This window comes from Pseudopipra pipra, chromosome 3 (genome assembly GCF_036250125.1).
Source record: "Pseudopipra pipra isolate bDixPip1 chromosome 3, bDixPip1.hap1, whole genome shotgun sequence".
Taxonomy (NCBI): Eukaryota; Metazoa; Chordata; class Aves; order Passeriformes; family Pipridae; genus Pseudopipra; species Pseudopipra pipra.
This window is the reverse complement of record NC_087551.1, coordinates 31,450,208-31,468,969: the sequence shown is the minus strand read 5'-3', so window position 1 is coordinate 31,468,969 and position 18,762 is coordinate 31,450,208. Positions and strand designations below refer to the sequence as shown.

The 18,762-nt window shown below is 45.6% G+C and overlaps 1 protein-coding gene across 2 annotated transcripts in view; it reads right to left on the bottom strand.

The window, feature by feature from the left end:
- MDGA1 (MAM domain containing glycosylphosphatidylinositol anchor 1) overlaps nucleotides 1-18,762 on the bottom strand; it is a 153,586-nt gene that overhangs the window by 18,680 nt on the left and 116,144 nt on the right. The window contains exons 12-14 of one of the 2 annotated variants that reach the window (XM_064648480.1): nucleotides 18,545-18,568; nucleotides 11,620-11,772; nucleotides 10,268-10,402 (exon numbers count right to left, since the gene is read on the bottom strand). In XM_064648480.1, coding sequence (XP_064504550.1) covers nucleotides 10,268-10,402; nucleotides 11,620-11,772; nucleotides 18,545-18,568 — 312 coding nt within the window. The remainder of the gene's footprint in view (nucleotides 1-10,267; nucleotides 10,403-11,619; nucleotides 11,773-18,544; nucleotides 18,569-18,762) is intronic. The other variant, XM_064648481.1, reaches the window with a different exon arrangement.

Here is an 18,762-nt window from a genome sequence, read left to right as displayed (position 1 = left end):
ATTCCCTCAGAGGTTTGTGATCAGTAACAGGCTTTCTATGTGTGGACAACAAGATGTGGCTTAAGGAATTCAAAAGTGTGAGAAAAAAATCTTGACGCTTCATAACATTAAATTTATACTATCTTGGAAGGACAAACACCCATCTAATAGGCAGCCAGAACAGAGTAGAGGGAGGGTACAGGAGGGGTGATTCATGGGTAAGTTCAGAGCTTGTCACTTTTGGGGTCATGGCTGTGTATGAGCCCAGCGTTGCCTCTGACTGAGCTGCAGGCAGAGCAGGGGGAGCCCCAGGTGTTCGGCAGTGAAATGGACACTGCTGCCGTCATTTCTCTGCGCAGTTGCTGGCAAGCAGGATGGGATGATGCCAATGGGGGCAGCTCCTTCCCTCGTACCTGTTGTAGCTCCTTCTCTCTTACCTGCTGTGCTGGGTACTATATAGAGAGGAAAGGCCAGCCTGGGGGAAAATCATAGAATGGTTTAGGTTGGAAAAGACCTTTAAGATCATCAAGTCCAACCATTAAAAATGAGAGTATGATTAGCGTAGCAAGAAGGAGACCACGTGTAGGAAACTTTCCTACCAATTTTGCAGACTCAAGAAGCAGAGTGAACCACAGTTCAGCTGTGAGGTCTGTTTGCTCCTTGTTCACCCTCTGTTTCGTGACATGCCCAGATGCCTCCAGGCAAATGCTCTTTCTCCTCCCAGCTTTGATAACTGACCCCTTCATCTTTGCCACCAGACACAGATGGGTCCTTTGCGGAGTTCATGTGCTCAGCTCTCAGACTGAGAGCACGTACTGTGCTCTGCACTCTCAGACAAGCTGAAACAGAAGTCTGCTTCATAGACAGTGCCAGGTTTAAAAGAGCACAACAGCCAGACAGGAGAGTCTGCCTGCCTGCCTCCCTTCTGTGGGCAGGCTTTGCAAAGACCTCAGCCAGAGAGGATGGAGACTCCCAGAGCCCCCAAAATACAAGTGATGTATTTGGGAGGGCTCCTGACAAAAACCCTGCAGACACAGATGTATGTACACCAAGGAAAATTTTGCCCGTCTCTTCTCTATCTCTATCTCTATTACCAATTTCTGTATTTCCCCATCATCACTCTGTCTGTGGTGTCTCAGTCCCGGGAGCCAAGCACAGGGCAGCTGCATGGCTGCAGGGCGTGGAGCAGATGGGCTGTTTTACTGTGATGCTGAAGCCAGTAAGACAGCAGGAAGGAGCAGCTGAGTTCATATATTCTTCCTACTGAACAGAAGACACCACTCAAAAGCTGTTCTCTGGCCTCCTCCTCTGCCTGACCCAAGGAGACAGTGAGAGGATGAATGGTTCAGGCCTAGGAAGTGATTTGCTGCACAAAGGCTCTTTGTTAGAGTAGGCTGTGTTCCCCGCTTTGAATCAGTATGCATTATAGCAAGACACTCCTTTCCCATTTCATGCCTGGTTGTACTTTCATCAAAAAACTTCAAGGGGACTAGCTGAGACAGTGAGACTCTCAACCTGGATTTGCAAACTCCTTCAATTCAAGTTTTGGGGTGCCTATCATCCCTGTAGATCTCTCTTTGGGAGAGGAAGTCACCCCTAGAAGTGGTGGTGATGACTGATACTTGCTGAGCACTTTTTTTGTTTTCTGGGAATCATTTCCATACATTTTACAAAATCATGTCTTCTTGAAGCTCAAGTACAGATTGGGATTGGTTGCATAAGTAGTGCATGATGCTTTTGCACTCTGGCCCCATAACCTTTATCCTGTCAGAACACCTATGGGGGGTATCCAGATGTGCACCTGGAATGACCAATAGTGGAACAGTTAACAGCCCACGAAGAGAACAGAATAGTAACAAGGGAGTGCTAAAGAAGTAGCTGGATATGCACTGAGTGCTCCTGTTTCCTCTTAAGTGTCTGTTAAGTTTGTATTTAGCAGTTTCAGGGTCAGAATAATTGATGCAGCACCTGATGTCTCAGGAGACAGTCAAGTCACAGTATATCCTTACGGCCCCTCAACTTTGCACAAGGCTGCTGCTGTGAGCCAAGTCTGAATGGAAGGAGTCTTTGCTTAAAGCCTGGAGGAAGGATGGGGAGATCATAGCAACTTCCAACCAGAGGAGTAACAATGACTCATATCAGGTGACCAGGAGCAAAGATGATATGTGGGGATTCAGGGCATCTGCAAATGAATTGGTGCCAGTGTCTGTGCCTCTGACAACCTTCCCAACAAATTCTGTAGCAAGAATGTGGCCAGACATTCAACTGGCAAGACAGAAGAAGAAGACTTTTGATGAAGACAGTATTTCAGTGGCTATCTGCACTGGGAACTCAATTCAGTGATGCACTCTTTGTGAGGAGCAAGAAAAGGTGGAGATCAGTGAACCCATATTCAACATACTAAGCAGAATGCCTGCAAACAACATGAAGACACAATATTTGCGGAATAAAAATGACATGTAGCCAATCCACATGTGAATACTTTCCCTTCTCTCCATGTTTTTTTCAGCTTTACATGCCCTGCTCTTCGGCTTATGATAATTCACTCCTACATGCCATATCAAACATACTGTTGATGCTCTTTGTAAGTAAACATCCAATAAAGGTATAGACACATAGTATTTACTGGGCCCCAGCAAAAGCAACTGAAGGAGTTTTCTGCCCTTGGTTATGCAGGAAGTTTGATTAGACAATGTATTGGTCCCATTGGGTCTTAATTAACTTTAAATCTATGCCTCTAATCCAAAGTTCACTGAAGTCTTTAGAAAAACAGTGACTTTAATGGTCTTTGGTTCAGAGCCACTCTATTGAACCTACAGAAGTTGAATGACACTTCACAAATATGTAGTTATCTTGCCAGATATTTATAATCCTTGCTCATGGTCATGGTATTTGACTAACTTCCCAAAAAACCAAGCAGATACTACTAGAAGAGACCACAGTCTATCCAAAGGGTCCATACCATAGCCTACAGGAAGCTGCTGGATCTCTGAACAAAACATTAGTCAAATACATATTTATTAACGGAGGAATGAGTAAACCCACAAACCCATTTGAATAAGTGGAAAAAGAATGAGTATTAAAAAAATTGAGTACATTTTTCATTACAAACTCTTCACTCAACTCTAACTGCAACTTGTTTTCAAGAGCCTAGAGGGACATGAATCATATTCATTAGGAAAATCAGCTTCCCCTCAATCAATCCAGTGATGTAATCTCTACTATGTAGAGTTATTGCTCTGGAGATAATGGCATGGACTTCAAGAACAATACTTCATGTATCCAATAGAATGCAGCTACCTCCAGGGCACCACCTGCACAACTGTGCAGTAGCAGGGTGCTGTGTTCATAAACGAAGTTTGGGTAGAAATGACGAAGCTACGATGTTGAATCTTACAAAAACGACGTTTTTGTGGTTCAAACTGCTTTTCAATTGACATAACTGGTACTGGTACTGGTAACTGTGTGACCTGACAGCTCTGACTCCTGTTAGAAATGAGATGCAGCTACATGGCACCCACTGGCATGTGATCATCCACCACAGCCTTTGAGACACACACCTTTGCACTAGTTGCATTATCTGAGTTGAAGAAGTAAAGAAGCAATTCACTTTGGCAAGCCTTTCAGATCTATGATTCCCTCTCAGCAGGAAGGCATCAGTGGTGACAACACCAGTGTAAGTGGCTGCCCACAACTCAATTACCTCTGTGAAACAGCTAATGGCTTTCTTGAACTCGAATGCTGTGGCAAGTGATCTGATCAGGTCTCATTGTTTCCAGTGACTCAGAACCCAAATCTCTCTTCATCAGTCCCAAGCACTGTTGCTGATGCTATCTTAGAACAGAGTGGAGTAGGACAGAAAGAGAAAAAAACAAAAGGGAAGAGAAGGGAAAACGAAGTTGGAAAGGACCTACGACCATCAACTAGTCCAACTGCCTGGCCACTTTGAACACCTCTCGAGGAAGCCTTTTCCAGTGTCTGACCACTCTCTCAGTAAAGAAATTTGCTCTTTCCCTGATGCAGTTCTGAACCATTCCCATGTGTCCTGTCACTGGATACCAGGGATCAGCACCTTCCACCCACTTTCCCTCAAGAAGCCGTAGAGAGCAATGAGTACTTTAAAATTTCATTGGAAGCTTCCCATCTTGATTATACATAGGCTAGACTTAGCTGGAGTGGTCAGATAAGGTCTGTGTCAACATTGGAACAACCACACCTTTAAGTCTTCATAAGTTTCATAGATGCTGGACACATGCCAGAAAATAAGCCAGTTGCCTGATTTCTGGGAGAGGAACTGGCCAAAGTAAAACCATGATGCTTCTAGTGCAGAAAGGAGGCTCAAAGTACAAAAACTGCAAGCCAAGAGCAGGGTCTTCAAACTTTGCATTCAATCAGGCCCAGCTCTTGAAGACTAAGACTTGCCAGTTTCACTACAAAAAGCAGCTGAACAGTCCCATCTTAGGAGGTACCCCAGGGCAAGGAGGGGTCTTTGCCTTCTCCCCTCTCTGAGGCCAACCATAAAACTGCGTGCAGTGACTACCGCTATTAAATACATAGTTTTAAAAGGGTCTACCAAGAGGAGGTATCCACATGTCTCTGAGCAACCTTCATCCTGTGACCTGACAATGAAGATGTCTTTTGCTGCAGGGTCTGTAAGAGCATCCAGCAGGGAGCAGGAGGAAGTGCACACTGTAACCTGGTTACCAGTTAGGAGACATGAGAAAAAGGTGGCGGGGGATTGTGATGGGAGCAGTCCATATTCAGCTTGCCTCTGACCAGGACGCCCAGGTCTCTTTCCATGGCACTGCTTTCCAGCATCTCATTCCCCAGTCTGTCCATACATCCAGGGTTGCCCCATCCCAGGTGCAGAATCTGGCACTACCCCTTGTTGAACTTCATACGGTTGGTGATTGCCCAGTCCTCTAATTTGTCAAGGTCTCTCAGCAGGGCCTCCCTGCCTTCGAGGGAGTCAACAGCTCCTCCAGTTTTGTGTCATCTGCAAACTTACTTAGTGTCCCTTCCAGTCCCATGTCCAAGTGATTTATGAAGATGTTGAAGAGCATAGGGCATAAGACCGAGCCCTGCAGAACCCCACTAGTGACAGGTCACCAGTCTGATGTTACCCCATTCTCTATTACTCTCTGTGCTCAACCAGTGAGCCAATTGCTCACCCACTACATGGTGTGTTTATCCAGCTGTGTGATGGGCATTTTGTCCAGAAGGATCCTGTGAGAGACAGTATCAAAAGCTTTACTGAAATCCAAAAAGATCCAAAAATGAACTGGCTTCCCTTTATCACCTAGGTGGGTTATGTTGTCATGAAAGGAAATCGGTTTTGATAAGCAGGTCTTTCCTCTCAGGAAGCCGTGCTGGCTGCGACCAGTGACAGCGTTGTCTTTCAGGTGTTTTTAAATACTTTCCTGAACAATCTTCTCCATTAGTTTTTACCAGGCACTAAAGTGAGACTGACAGGTCTGTAGTTTCCAGGGTCCTCCTTCCTGCCCTTCTTGAAAATCGGGACAACATTTGCTACCTTCCAGTCAGCTGGGATCTCTCTGGAATCCCAAGAGCATTCAAAAGTCATCAACAGAGGTTGTGTGATGACATCAGCCAGCTCTTTGAGGATTCTGGGATGAATCCCATCAGGCCCTATAGATTTGTAGGGATCCAGCTGGAGCAGCAGATCCTGTAAAATTTTAGGGTTGACTGGGAGCTGATCATTTTCGCAGTTGGTCCAACAGCTCAGGGCACCAAGACCCCCTTGGCCCGTCAGCTGCATTGAAGACAGAGAAAAAGAACACCTCTGCCTTGTCTCTGTCCCTGTTTGTGAGGTGACCATCCTCATCCTGTAACAGGTTGATGCTATTTCTATCCTGCCTATTGCCATTAATGTATTTGAAAAAACTCTTTTTTATTGTCTCCTCCATTTCTCATCAGCTTCAACTCCTGTTGAGCTTTGGCCGCACAAATTTTCTTCCTACAGCTGTAAGCAGCATCTCTGAATTCTTCCCAAGTCACTTGACCTTGCTTCCACTGGGCATACACCTTCCTTCTTTGCCTTATTTCCAAGAGAAGATTCCTTTTCAGTCAAGCCGACCTTCTGCCTTGTCTGCTTGACTTCTGACATTTGGGCATTGCCTGCTCCTGTGCCCTTAGGAGGTGATGTTGGAAAAGTGACCATCACTGCTGGACCCCAGCACCTGCAAAAATGTTTTCCCAGATGACCTTACTTACTAATTCCCTGAGAAGCCTGAAGTCTGCTCTCCTCACATCCAGAGTTTAGGTTTTGCTGGCACTTCTCCTGTCAACAGAGATCTTAAATTTGGTCTTTTTCTGGTCACTGTGGCAGACAGCCACTAATCTCCACTTTGCTCACAAGATTCACTCTGTTGATAAGCAGAAGATCAAAGAGGGCATTTTTCCAAGTTGGCTTCTTTATGACCTGTTCCATAAAATTGTCATCCAGATTTTTTAGGAATCTTCTGGCCTGGGCTGTAACAGTTGTGTGGTGCTCCCAGTTAATTTCTGGCAAATTGATGTCCCCCATAAGAACAAGGGCAGTTGATCTGGAAGTGTCTCTTAGTTCCTCAAAGAATAATTCGTTGTCATCATCGTTTTGGCTGGGAGATCTATAGTAGACCCCCACAATGACATCCACATTATTTGTTTGCCCCTTGATTCTTATCCAGAGGCTCTCAATTGTGCCATTGCCAACTGTGAGCTCCATACGTTCTAATCCTTCTGTTACACACAGTGCCATCCCTGCACCTCTTCTGCTCTGTCTATCCCTCCTGAAGAGCCTGTAACAACAATCCAACAGGGCAATCCTGTCACAGGACTTATCTCACCAGGTTTCAGTTATGCCAGTGATGTCAAAATGCTGGGACCAGACCAAAGCTTCAAACTCCTCTTGTTTGGCAGCCCCTGGAAAGGGAGGAAGAGGAGTCTGATGGCTGAAGCAAGGACTTGAGGATTTGCTCCCAGCTGTGATGCTGACTCTCCCACCCAACCTGACAAAAAGGCTTTTTGAACTTGGCAAATGGTTGCTGCCTGCCATGGCTAGTTTCCTCCCCTGAGGAAAGCAAGCAATTCCTCATTTGATACATCTGCACCAGGCACAATGTTCTTGAATGTCTGAGACTTCTTTCCTTCCCCTCCCTCTGATTTTTGTGTTTAGGCAGGCAGGATCATAGGGCAATGTGAATGCTTGCTCCAGAGGGGGCCAGAGGAAGAAAAACCGATGACCAAATAACTTCAGAAGAACGGGAATTGCCTTCAGGGAGCTCCCCTTCATCCTGAGTTCTCATCAGCTGAGAGAGATTCAACATCGTCCTGCTCTGCTAGTCGCTGAATATTTTATGCCATGGCTACAACCAGTCCATTTGTATTCTGTTTCTCTCTTTCGTCATATCTATTATAAACGAGTAGTGTCTGGGAACTCTCCCAGGGAAGATTTGCCTGGATGGCTATGGATATTTTATAGTCAAATTGTGAGAGTAAACCAGCTTTCAAGTTCTGTAGAGGGGGAAAAAAGGTAATAAAAGGGTTATTAAAAAAATAAATAAATGTCGGGATTTTATATGGCTTCTGTCCGTAGTGACAGAGCTTTGGTTTGCTCCAAAATGGAGCTAGGGTTGCTAGGAAAAGCTTGGGCTGGGAGATACCCTCTTGCAGGCACTGTCTGCCAACAGAAACAATCTGATACGCTCTTGCTAAGTGCTACGGTTGGCTCAGCAGGGCTGGCACCTGGCTCAGTAGGACTCTGCTGGCACTAGGTGAGCCAGGGGTTGGGGTCATGACTGGAGGCATCAGGGATAGCCAGATATGTGGGAAGCAAGGCATGGCTCAGGATTGTAGTAACCCCATCTTTACCTTCATAATGTTGGATATGTGATACGGGTAGGAGGGCAGGGTCTGTCTCCTCATTTGACAGAAGGCCTACTGAGTCCTACACTCTCCTCTAACCCATGGCTAAAGAAGAAACGCTGAATAAACTTGCTTTACCCTAAAAACTCTGAGAGGACTTCAGCCACTAGGGGTATCAAGCCTGGCACCATCTGAAAAATGTACAGCTTTCTGGAAGGGTTTCACAACTTCCATACAAGCAAAACCAGCCAGGGAGTAATCAACATGCATTAGAAATTTAGATCGAGGTGGTGAAACAAGCGTGTCCTGAACGCGGGTTTATTTGCGCATGTGCAGAGATGAGGAGAGGTATACCAGAGTGTTGCCTTCCTTCACAAGGAAGAAGATCAAGTAGCATAAGAGTTAGTAATTATCACAGTGGGAATGATGAAAACCAGACAAGTTCTGATTACTAGGCATTCTGATTTTTCCTGTAGAGGTCTCAGTTTCACTCTGCTGCCACAATATGTAGAAGAGAAGCCAAAATGGTTACAGAATATTGTGACTGGCCCTGAAAGAAACTCCAGTGTTGAGCAGATACAAGATACCAAGTTTCAATCTGCAGAGAGATACAGAGTGGGTTTGCTAGACCGAGTCACGTATTGCACATATTCACGTATTCTGGGACAAGAGAAAAAGAACATTTTCTCATTTAGTTCTCTTTCATTCTCTGACTCTGTCTAGTCAGTCTAATTTTAAAATAATTTATTCCCTCTCAGCTCAGCAGCACCCACACTGGAAATAATCATTTGACATTAGAGTCTATCCACCTTGCACAAATTTATCAGCCCCTTTGTGCAACAAAAGCAAAATGGAGAGCAGGCAGGGGCCACAACATTAGGTATGAAGAGAAAAATCAACAGATGTAAAAGGCATCTGAAGCTGAGGAACAGAAAATGGCACTTAGTGGCTTTCTTAGATTTTGGGAGTTACTGTAGCTTTTGCTCTGGGTAATTTGCTGGTGGAGCAAATGAGTAAAGAGTTAAAATGCTAAAAGCAAAAAACCTATAATTAATTGATTCCCTGGCATGTCCGGTTCATCCCATTTCCAGACAGACTGCCCAATGAGAGCTGTAAAACAGAGCTCTTGTCCAAAAGCAAGCAAAAGTTGATGGCTTTTACTTTACCTGTGAATGAACTTGGGATATGACACACAGTTGTATTTTCAAAGCAAAGAAAGCAAAAGAGGCCTCCTCTCCCTACATCTTTCCTTGCCAGTCTCCCACCAGTCTGGCCCAGTCTTCACTGAAATTACAAAAAATGAGATCCCTCTCCAAGCCTCCAGGACATGCAGAAATTAGGCAGCAGAGCTGACTTACCATGAGGGCTAGCTGCAGGAACATGCGAGTTTGCCAGACATCATTAACAGCTGGACTCGGTCAGCTAAGCGGGACCAGCAAGTTCAGGAAAACCTGGTGTGAGCCAACATTGACAGTGCTCTTCTGTCTGAGCATCCTGCCCCTGCCAGCTTGACTACAGCATGGAGTAGCCTGTCTGCAGGGGAAATAGAGGTGTGTGCAAACACCTTTGACCTAGTCTGACCCCTCAGAAGAAAGACACAAGACAGAGACCTGCTCAGTGAACCACAGACCAGCCCCTAGCCCCCAGCACCCATGGTTGTCAGGGTTTCAGCCTTGCCCAGATTTTGTAGTCAAACTTCTCAGCTGTGCCACAAATGAACAGAAGTGTGGTGACCAGACTCAGGAGTGTATTTCCTCCCAGTGACATCTACAGTGCTGAGTAGAGAGCTGTTAATTAACCCCGTTTATTGAAGGGCGGACACATTCCTGCCTGGGCCCTGATTTTTCAGTCAGGCTCCAGTCCAGCAGGTGATTAATAACCCAGTGTGCTGTGGGAAGAGTGCATCTATTATTCAAATTAATGAAATTATAATCAAGAGGTGACAAATTAGCAATTGCTCCTTGACTGGATATGGAAACTCATTAGTGTGCCAGGCACTTCTGGGGTGCTCGCTGCACTCACAGGCTTACAGTTAGAGAAAAGGGAGTCGGGCAGACCAGACAGCCCCTTGGCACAGCTGGGGGAACACACATCTTGCCCACCCTAAAATAGCTACAGCCACTGCAGAGTTCTCTGGTCCCACAAGACCCCTTAACCTCCACCTCTTCTTCATTGGACAGACTGATTGCAAGGTACTGCCCCAAGGATGGGCTGCAACAGTCTCAAAGCCCTGACACTGCTGGGCTGTGTTATGGGACGAGTATTTGAAAGCAGCAGCCCACCCCGGTGCTGTGAACACTGGAGTAGAACTCCTGCCCTCCTGAATCGCTGGTTGCAGGCACAGTTGGTGGAGTGAGAGGCTGGAGATCTTCCCCAACAGCCTGCTTAAGGCTGGGGTTACCCTTCCCTGGAGGGTACTCACCGATGTGCTTCCCATACATGTGGTAGTAGAAGGAGACACAGTAGTACTTGGCAGTAATGTTGTAGAGGGGGCTGATGAGCCGGGCTTTGTCTCCTGTCACCCGGGGCCGGGACGCCTCAATGAACATGTAGTAGCCTACAGAACAAGAGAGAAAGGTGGGGAAAGGCAGCATGCACTGTTTCTCCCTTCTTGCAAGCTATGGGAAGCCAGTGGCTGGGAAACTACTCCTCCTCTGGGAGACATGGCCTTGCTCTTCCCAACTGCTCTGCACCCAGTGTGATCCTGGCCAGAGACACTTGCAGGACGTCTGCAGTGCCTCTTCTGCCTTTACAGTATTTAGGGGAGAGCAGGAGAGATGGGCATCTGCAGACCGGCGCTGTGAGTGCCTGCAGCAGGTGAATCCCTGAACGTGCACACACACACATCTGTCTGTGTGCAAAACGAGCCTTCCTGCTGCAGCACAAGGACCCCAGAACTGACTCCATGGTGTAAGGAGAAAACCAGAAAGAGAAGGCAGAAAGCATTCCCAACTAATTTCTCCCCCTCAAGCAGAGAGAGAGACGATTCGGTATATCTGGTCTAAACAATATTGTTGTCTAAAGAGAACAATACTAACGTAGTAGTTAACAGCCCAGGGAGGAACAGATTAGCTATTTAACTTGTTGACATAATTTTCAATGCTCAATCAGGTCGGTGTACTGAAAACTAATGGGAAAAGCCATTTCCTTAGCTGGCCATTGGATATTTCCCATTTTTTTTGAGTTCAAAAATATGTGCTTGCATACAAATTTACTTTCCTCGTTAGAGAAAGATGGAAATAATATCCAGCTAAAATGGGAGCATGTGCTCCATTCACAGTTAGCATGAGCAAAACATAACACCAGTCTCCTCCACCTACGAGGTGAGGTGGCTCCTGTCTCTCATCCTCCTGCTTGGCACTAAGGAGATCTGTTTGCCTCCCTGAGACCTTCTTTGAGGAAAGAGCTGGCTAAAACCAGCAGAGCCATTTCTAGGTGTTAGAGATATTCTTGTACTTGTTTATCCTTTTTTAACTTCAAAACAAGCATCAAACAGTACAAGGGCATCAGGCAGCAGGCAATTAGCTGGTAACAAGAACTAATGCTCACACTATTCCCTTCAACAAAGTCGTGGGTGTTTTAATTGTGTGTTTAATGCCAATCAGTAACATGCAAATTAACTGCCTGCTCCCTGCACCCTGTGAGGAGGAGAAGTGTGCTGTGTGGAAAGCAGATCAGCCCTCCACCAGCTCCCAGAGCCGCAAGACTCCTGACAAGCAACGGCATGCATCTCATCCCCCAGCCAAGCCGGAAGAAACCCAGATGTGTGCCTACCCTCCGGCGTACCGCTGATGTCCGTGGGGGGCCCGGTGTTGACGGTGCGCTTGGGGTTCTGGGTGAGGGCATTCTGCCGGGTCCAGTCAAAGTTGTCCATCTTGTCCTGCATGAAGCCGCAGATCTTCTCGTCCTCAAAGCGGCAGGTGTTATCTGTGGGGAAGGAAGGGAAAGGGCTGGTCAGCCGCTGCTTTTCAAACCTCCTCCCCAAGCTGCCTGGGTGCTCGCAGCACTGCTACGTCCCTGTGTTGAGCCGGGGGCAGATGGACAGCCCTCGACCTCAGGAGGAGGCTGAAAAGGAATGTATCACAGAAATCACAGAATGGGTTGAGTTGGAAGTGACCTCAAAGATCATCCAGTTCCAAACCCCCTGCCATGGGCAGGGCTGCCATTCACTACATCAAGTTGCTCAGGGCCCCACCCAATCTTGCCTTGGACACTTCCATGGATGGGGCACCCATAATATCTCTGGGCAGCCTGTTCCAGTGCCTCACCAGTCTCTGAGGAAAGAATTAACTCCTAACATCAAATCTAAATCTCCACTCTTTTAGTTTAAAAATATTCCCCATTGACCTCTCACTACCCATGATATATCCATGATTAGTATTATTATGGAAGGGTTAATGCAGTCTGATGGATGTGATGGTCTGACAAAATAGAATAAAGCCAATATAGCTCAAGTGAAAGAGAGATTCTGCTGAGAGATCTGAAGGGGCAAATGTGGAGGAGGGTAAAAAGAGCATTGAAGGCAAACGGGCTACAAGGGCTTTTATATCAGAAAAACTAGATAGTAGAATAATTTCCCCAGGAGAGAGGAAAAAGCGCCAGCAGATGACCCCCCTTTAGGCTATATATTTAACTAAACTATGACACACATGAAAAAAAATCAGCTGTGGAGAAGAGGTCAGCTCAGTGTGACAAATGTGTCATTTGGCTAGAGTACATCCAATTTATATGAGCTAAAAGGCACATTTGATTTTGAGCTTATGCTGGTTCCCCTAACAAAATAAGTCATGTAGGTAAAAGATTTTCATGTAGGATCAGCCACATGTGCAATAGGGCTCGCTTTTATTACTACCACAGGACAGTTACACCCTACAGCAATATTGTAAGACAGGTGAAAAATCTTGTGCATAGACATAAACCAATATGGACTTGCAGAGACTGGAATGAATAGGACATAACAATGCTGAAGATTGTAACTTTTGTGTTAAAAAGGTAGTTCTTGAGTCACAAAAACAAAGGCCAAAGACCAGCTTTACGCTGCTGATGCAATAGGAGGGGGGTGGATGAAACAGGCAGAAAAGAAAGAGAAAAGAGGTCCAAGACCCAGAATGAAAACTGCTCTGTGTTTTGAGAGGTCCCTGGGTAAAAACTCGAGCTGGGTGGAGAATGGGCTGAGCATGGATCTTAGACGTTGCAAGTGGTCATCCAAACAGATATCAAAAGTCTGTACACCCCTGCCACCCTTGTGGCAGGGATTTGGGTTCCACCTTCTTGCCTGTCTCTTTCCAGCATCCCACCAATGCAGTGAGGAAAGAGGAAGCAGCCTTCTGCTGTGGCCAGCAAAAATGTCTTTGCTAGCATAGGCTAGACACTGTGTGGCAAGCCAAGGGCTTGGTTTACAGACCAGGGTAGCTGGGTTTTCCAAAAATTCAGCGGGAAATGCCTCTCTTTCGAGCTCTGCACAGCCATCAGGAGCTTGGCTGGGCTGGCCACTTAACTGCTGATTAACCCTGGCTAAGTGCTTTCCATTCAATCTGCTCATTTCTAATTAGCATCCAAATCCAAATTAGCCACTGCTCTGCAGTGCCTAGCACAGGGGTGGAATGGCATCTGGAGCTGAAGGAGAAGGGAGGAGTGCAGAGGAGATGATGGGGCAGATGCTGGCGGCGGGGCTGAGACAGGGTAACTGCGTGGGATGGGGGGGGGCCTTTTTCATTCCCCAGCACAGGGAAATGGAAAGAGAAGAGTGGAAAAGCAGCTTCTAAGGATTCTTCTTCAGCTCTCATGGCTGAGAGAAGGGAGTTCATGATTGTACCAGATAGCCAGTGGTCTTCAAAGGAGGGGCTGGAGCCCACAAGCTTGCTGATATTGCTGGGTTGTGTAATACCCCTGGTTTCTCTCTGCTGGACCAAAGACAAGCATTTCCATGACTTCAGCTCATGGGTTGCCAGCTGCAGTTAGAAGAGACAAGTTTTCTCTTAGAATGGCATTATCCTACACAGCAGAATCACCATGACTCTCCTTTTGCAAAGGGACTGGGATTGTTTGCAATTCTGACACTATGATGCACATGGACCTTCAGAGAAAGGTGACATCTTTCTCCAGCACGAAATTATCTTAACAGGGAATATCAGATGTAAAGCAGAGCTGGAAGCTGTAACACAGAGGTCAGCCAGGCAAGTGATTGAGAGGGAACAAACCCACAAATGAGGAGGCACAGATACCAAAGGAGAGGCAGATTAAGGAGAAAGCACAAGCTCAGGTGGAGATCAGAGAGAGCTGTGCAAGACAAGAGGACTGAAGACAGTATTCTCAGCTTAGCACCAAGGTCTGGTTGTACCAGCTGATGGACTACTGTGCCTCATTTGTAAGAAGCCCCACACACCTATGGGATGAGACTGCTCAGAAAAGATGACTTGAAAGCCCAAAGAAAACTCTTTTAATGTCAAAACAGGGTCCTGATTGCATCTGCTGCTCTCACTCAAATGCAGCTAATTCCAGAAGGCAATGCTTCTAGCAGAGAACATAAAATAGAGAACGGTCCTGTGCATCATGGATCAACCAATGCTGTTGGTAATTGACAACATGATCCAGCTTATGTGCAACACCACTTGCTGTGCGGGAGTTTATAACTACAGCACATTACCTCTGCTTAGCTTGGGAGCTCAAGGCACTTTGCAACAACTAATGAACAAGGCTTCTTAACACCTCTATGGCATAGCAATGCCTCTTTCTATATATCTCCTGCCTTACACATGGGGAAATAGATGCCCAAAAGTATAGATAGGCACATTTAAGGTCACAGCAGGCAGTATCTAAGCTGGAAACAGAACCCAAGTGCTCTGACTCCCAGTCCTTTGGTTTAAAACAAGCCACAGGAAGGCAAAGCTCTGTTGTTTCTCCAAGCTAGAAGTGGAGGTGCCATGAATAACTAGGAGATGTTCAATGTCGTTTGGGACACCACCAGCACATCACCTCTGTGTGGTTATCAGCAAAGCTTGCCAGGAGATAACTGGTAGATCCGGCCAAAAGAAAAACGTTTAAATGGCTTGCTGTGTCTTAAGAGGCCACAAAGGTGACCTGACTGATGACCCGGCTGTGTGAAGCAAATCTTCTTGAAGATTTACTCCATCTGCCAGGGATCCTGGCTCAGCACCATGGTGCAAAGTGATGCAATTAAGAAGTGGATTTAAACATTGAACACAGAATTTGTTCTCTGGATTGTTATATATGAGGTGGAGGTGGCAGAGGAGCTGGTTCCTCAAAGGCTGTCTTCACCAAACAGATTTCCTTGGCAAGTTTTGCAGTGGAGGCAGCTCAGTGCAGACATATTTGCACCTGGTTACAGACCCCTCCATGCATTCCCAGGGGAGAGATCCTCTGCTGTGGCTATTAGCATTTCTTGTTGCTTTGCCTTCTTGAGGAATATAATGGAGATTTTCCTTTCAAGTCCTTAGGGGGAAACCATCCCTGGTTCTGAAATGCTGATGCCAGATGAATACAAAAAATAATAATCCTATTCTAGCTGCAGCCTATGGGTGATGGAGTGCACTTGAATAAAATTGCCTGCATCATTTAGCTGTGGTCTGAAGACTGAAACTGGCTTAGTGCATAAAGAAACATGCTCCAAGCCTCGGCTCCGTTGCAGACCTCTTGACTGACCCACAGGCTATCACCTTCTCTTTGGACATCAGTTTCCCCACCTAGAAAATGAAGACAATGAAAACTGTATTGAGACCTCAAAGTACATTGTGAACTAAGCAAAAACATTTAACAGTGTCTTCCATTGTAATCTTCTAGAGCATTAATCACCAGTAATGGAAGAAAGCTTCAAAATTACATAACTGGATAGGTCATGCTGGATTGCTGTCTGGTTTAATATCGCCATCTGCAACAAGGGGATAATATGGTCTACACAATTCTATTTGCCATTATGATACAAAAAATTGTCACCTTTTTTAACCTTTGCATTACACACATTCCTGAAGGATGGGTACAAATTTGAGTAATCCAACTCTACGCAGCAGGCTGGCATCTCATTCCCACATGTTCATACTCGAGCAACAACCTTAAATTCCTCTGGACTGTGAGGCATTATCAGAGACAGGACACACAAGCGCTAGATGGTAAGCAACGAACCATGGTAATCTACAACAACCAGCATTTGGCACAGATCACCACCCACTCTGCTTGTCCATGGTCCCAAAACGTTTTAGCACCACACAGCCAGACTGCAGATAAATGAGAAACAATGTTGCTGCTCTGGAAGGGTAAGACACACTGGCCAATAGAACTAAATCAGCTATCCAATATAGTTCTTAATGACCTCATCACCAAGTTGCAAAGTTACATCTGGTAGAACCAGGGAAACCAAACCACCTGGTGCCGATGAGCTGGAACAGTTTGTGGGGCAGCACTGCAGCATTTGGGTTAGAAAGCAAAGGTTATATCCAAATGAAATTACAGGGGAGAGGTAAAAAGGACAGAGCAGATTCTCCAGCACCAGAATTTATTCATGACATTAAAATAATCAGTTATTCTAAGAGAACTTTAAGATAATTCTTAGGCAGTTTCTTTAAATATAAATTCTGGTTTTTAGAACTAGATCAGCTAAATTTTAAGAGTCAGCCTTACTGGTAACCTCTAAATATCAGAAATCCTCAATGTCTTTTGTTCACTTCCTCTGCTTTTCTTTTGCTTTTCCTTTAGAGCCCTGTACCTGGCTCTGTAACCATGCCACACGCATGCCTGCCCCAATGTTATTAACATCTTATTAAGCTGAGAGAGAAAATGCATGAAGAAATAATTGTATTAAGTGACTCTCAGAGTTTGTAAATTAATCACCATTGTGCATGCCCTTGGATCAGGCTGCCAGAGGCATTAATCATCTAATCTTTGCTTTTCACTTGAGAGCTCTCAATGTTTGCTCCTAGAATTTGACTGGGCAGCCTAGCATGAACTTTTCCCTAGGGGCGGTGGTAGCAGAGGAACTAGGAAAAGAAGAGGTAGCAGGAGGGATTTCCTGTTACTGGGATGACAATCTGAGAACTCAGCTGTGGTCCAAAGAAAGAGCTAAGAGCCTTTGGGCTCATATTTACTAGCAGCTGGTCTGAAAGGAAGGGTCATATCTGAAATCAAGTGCAGTAGGTCCCATTTTAGGCAGTCAGTCTCAAGATGTGAACTCATGGGCAAGACCCTCATGACTGGCCCAGAGGTCCCAGTATCCACCAGAGGCTGGGCAACTTACATCAAGGTGAAATCATAAGTGTTGGGTTTACTGCGTGAAAATACATGCATGGCTGTCATCCTCCACCATAGGCAAATTTAATGCAGTTGTTTTGGACTCAATCAAGCTGCCAAAGCAGCCCCAGGCAGGCAGTCTGAAGGTTCATCTTACAAAGACCCCAAGAGATTGGTACAATCAGGACTGAAGTTGCTCTGGCTCTACCAGTGATTTATACAGTGTAAAAGCAAGTGGCAAAAGGCCAGATTTTGTCACTTTGACCTGCAGGCTGGGATGCTTGCCTCCTCTAGCAAGTACCAAGAGACATACTCTGGAATTGGTCCCTGGCAATATGCTCCATGGTTCCCAATGAGTCTTCTGTGGACAATATTTAAAGAGGATCAGGAAGTGAAGAAAAGTAAGCAAATGGAATATGGAATTAGAGCGACAAATCCCTCTAACCCTGTAAGCAGCTCCTACTCTCAGGCAGAGTATGGCTCATCAAACCATCCTCAGAGTGTGAGCTTGCAAGAATTAACACTTCATGGTTGCCTTAACAAGACAATCTCGTATCCTGATTTTTGGCTGCCTTCTTCTCACTGCTACCCTGCAGTGCAGCTGTAGCACTTACCTACACATACACAGAGTAATACATAAAAGGACTGAATATGGAACTACCTGCTCCCCATGGACCATTAGCAAGTAGTCTGCCCTTCTCTGCTCAAGAGCTTTGCCTGGGCTTATATATATCCAGCAACTGAAGCAAAGGGACTTTGTTTCATCCCCTGAAGATCACTCCACCACTGCTTACAGCAAGCTAGAAGTCCTCTTTCCTGCCCGATGGGCACCATCACATTCATGTCAAAGACCATCATTCTGAGACATTGTGTATTCTGCTCTCAAAATCAATGGGAACTCTGGGGACTCAACAAAGATGGGCCTGCATCTTGGCAGGAATGACCGAAAGGAAAATAAGCAAGTTAACAATGATGACACCAGAAGGGAAAAGAAAGGGACTGTGTTCAAGAAGTTTGTGAGAGGAACCAGATCTGAGCTGGACACAGCTCCATACTAGCCTGCAGAGATATTAAGTGAGATCTTTTCTGGTCAGAAGAGGAGGGGAATATACATTCCTAAACATAGATTATTTTAGGGAACATTTAATAACCTTCTTACTGGAAGCAGACTGCTCATTTTAAGGGAGGGTGGTTTCAAGATCACAGCCTATCCAGTCACAGAGACATCAGGTGTGAATGAGAGGCATATCTCTGGTGTTTATCTCCTGGCAATAATTTGAGGTGCAACAAATGGCAGTATTTACTGGAAGCTTTAGCATATGCAATTTCATCCTCTTTTGGGGAAAAAGGTTTGAAAAAGTCAGCTGTGTGTTCCAGTTGTTGGCTTGCCTTATCTGCTGGAGTACTTGACTAATATGCATTACATTCAAAACATAAACACAAAGGTGTTGTTGCTTACCTGTTGGGTTGGGATAGTTGATTGCTGGAAGAGGAAACAGAAAAACAAGTCAGAACACCTCGTACTTCCTCAAATCACAAATCACAATCAAACTCTGAAAATAAAACAAACATATCAAGAAAGGTCACAGATGCACAAGTCTCCTGGCAGCATCCCTGTGAAACAGCAGTGCTCAGTGTCTGCCTTGGTGATGGAAAAAGATGCTAACACTCTAATTC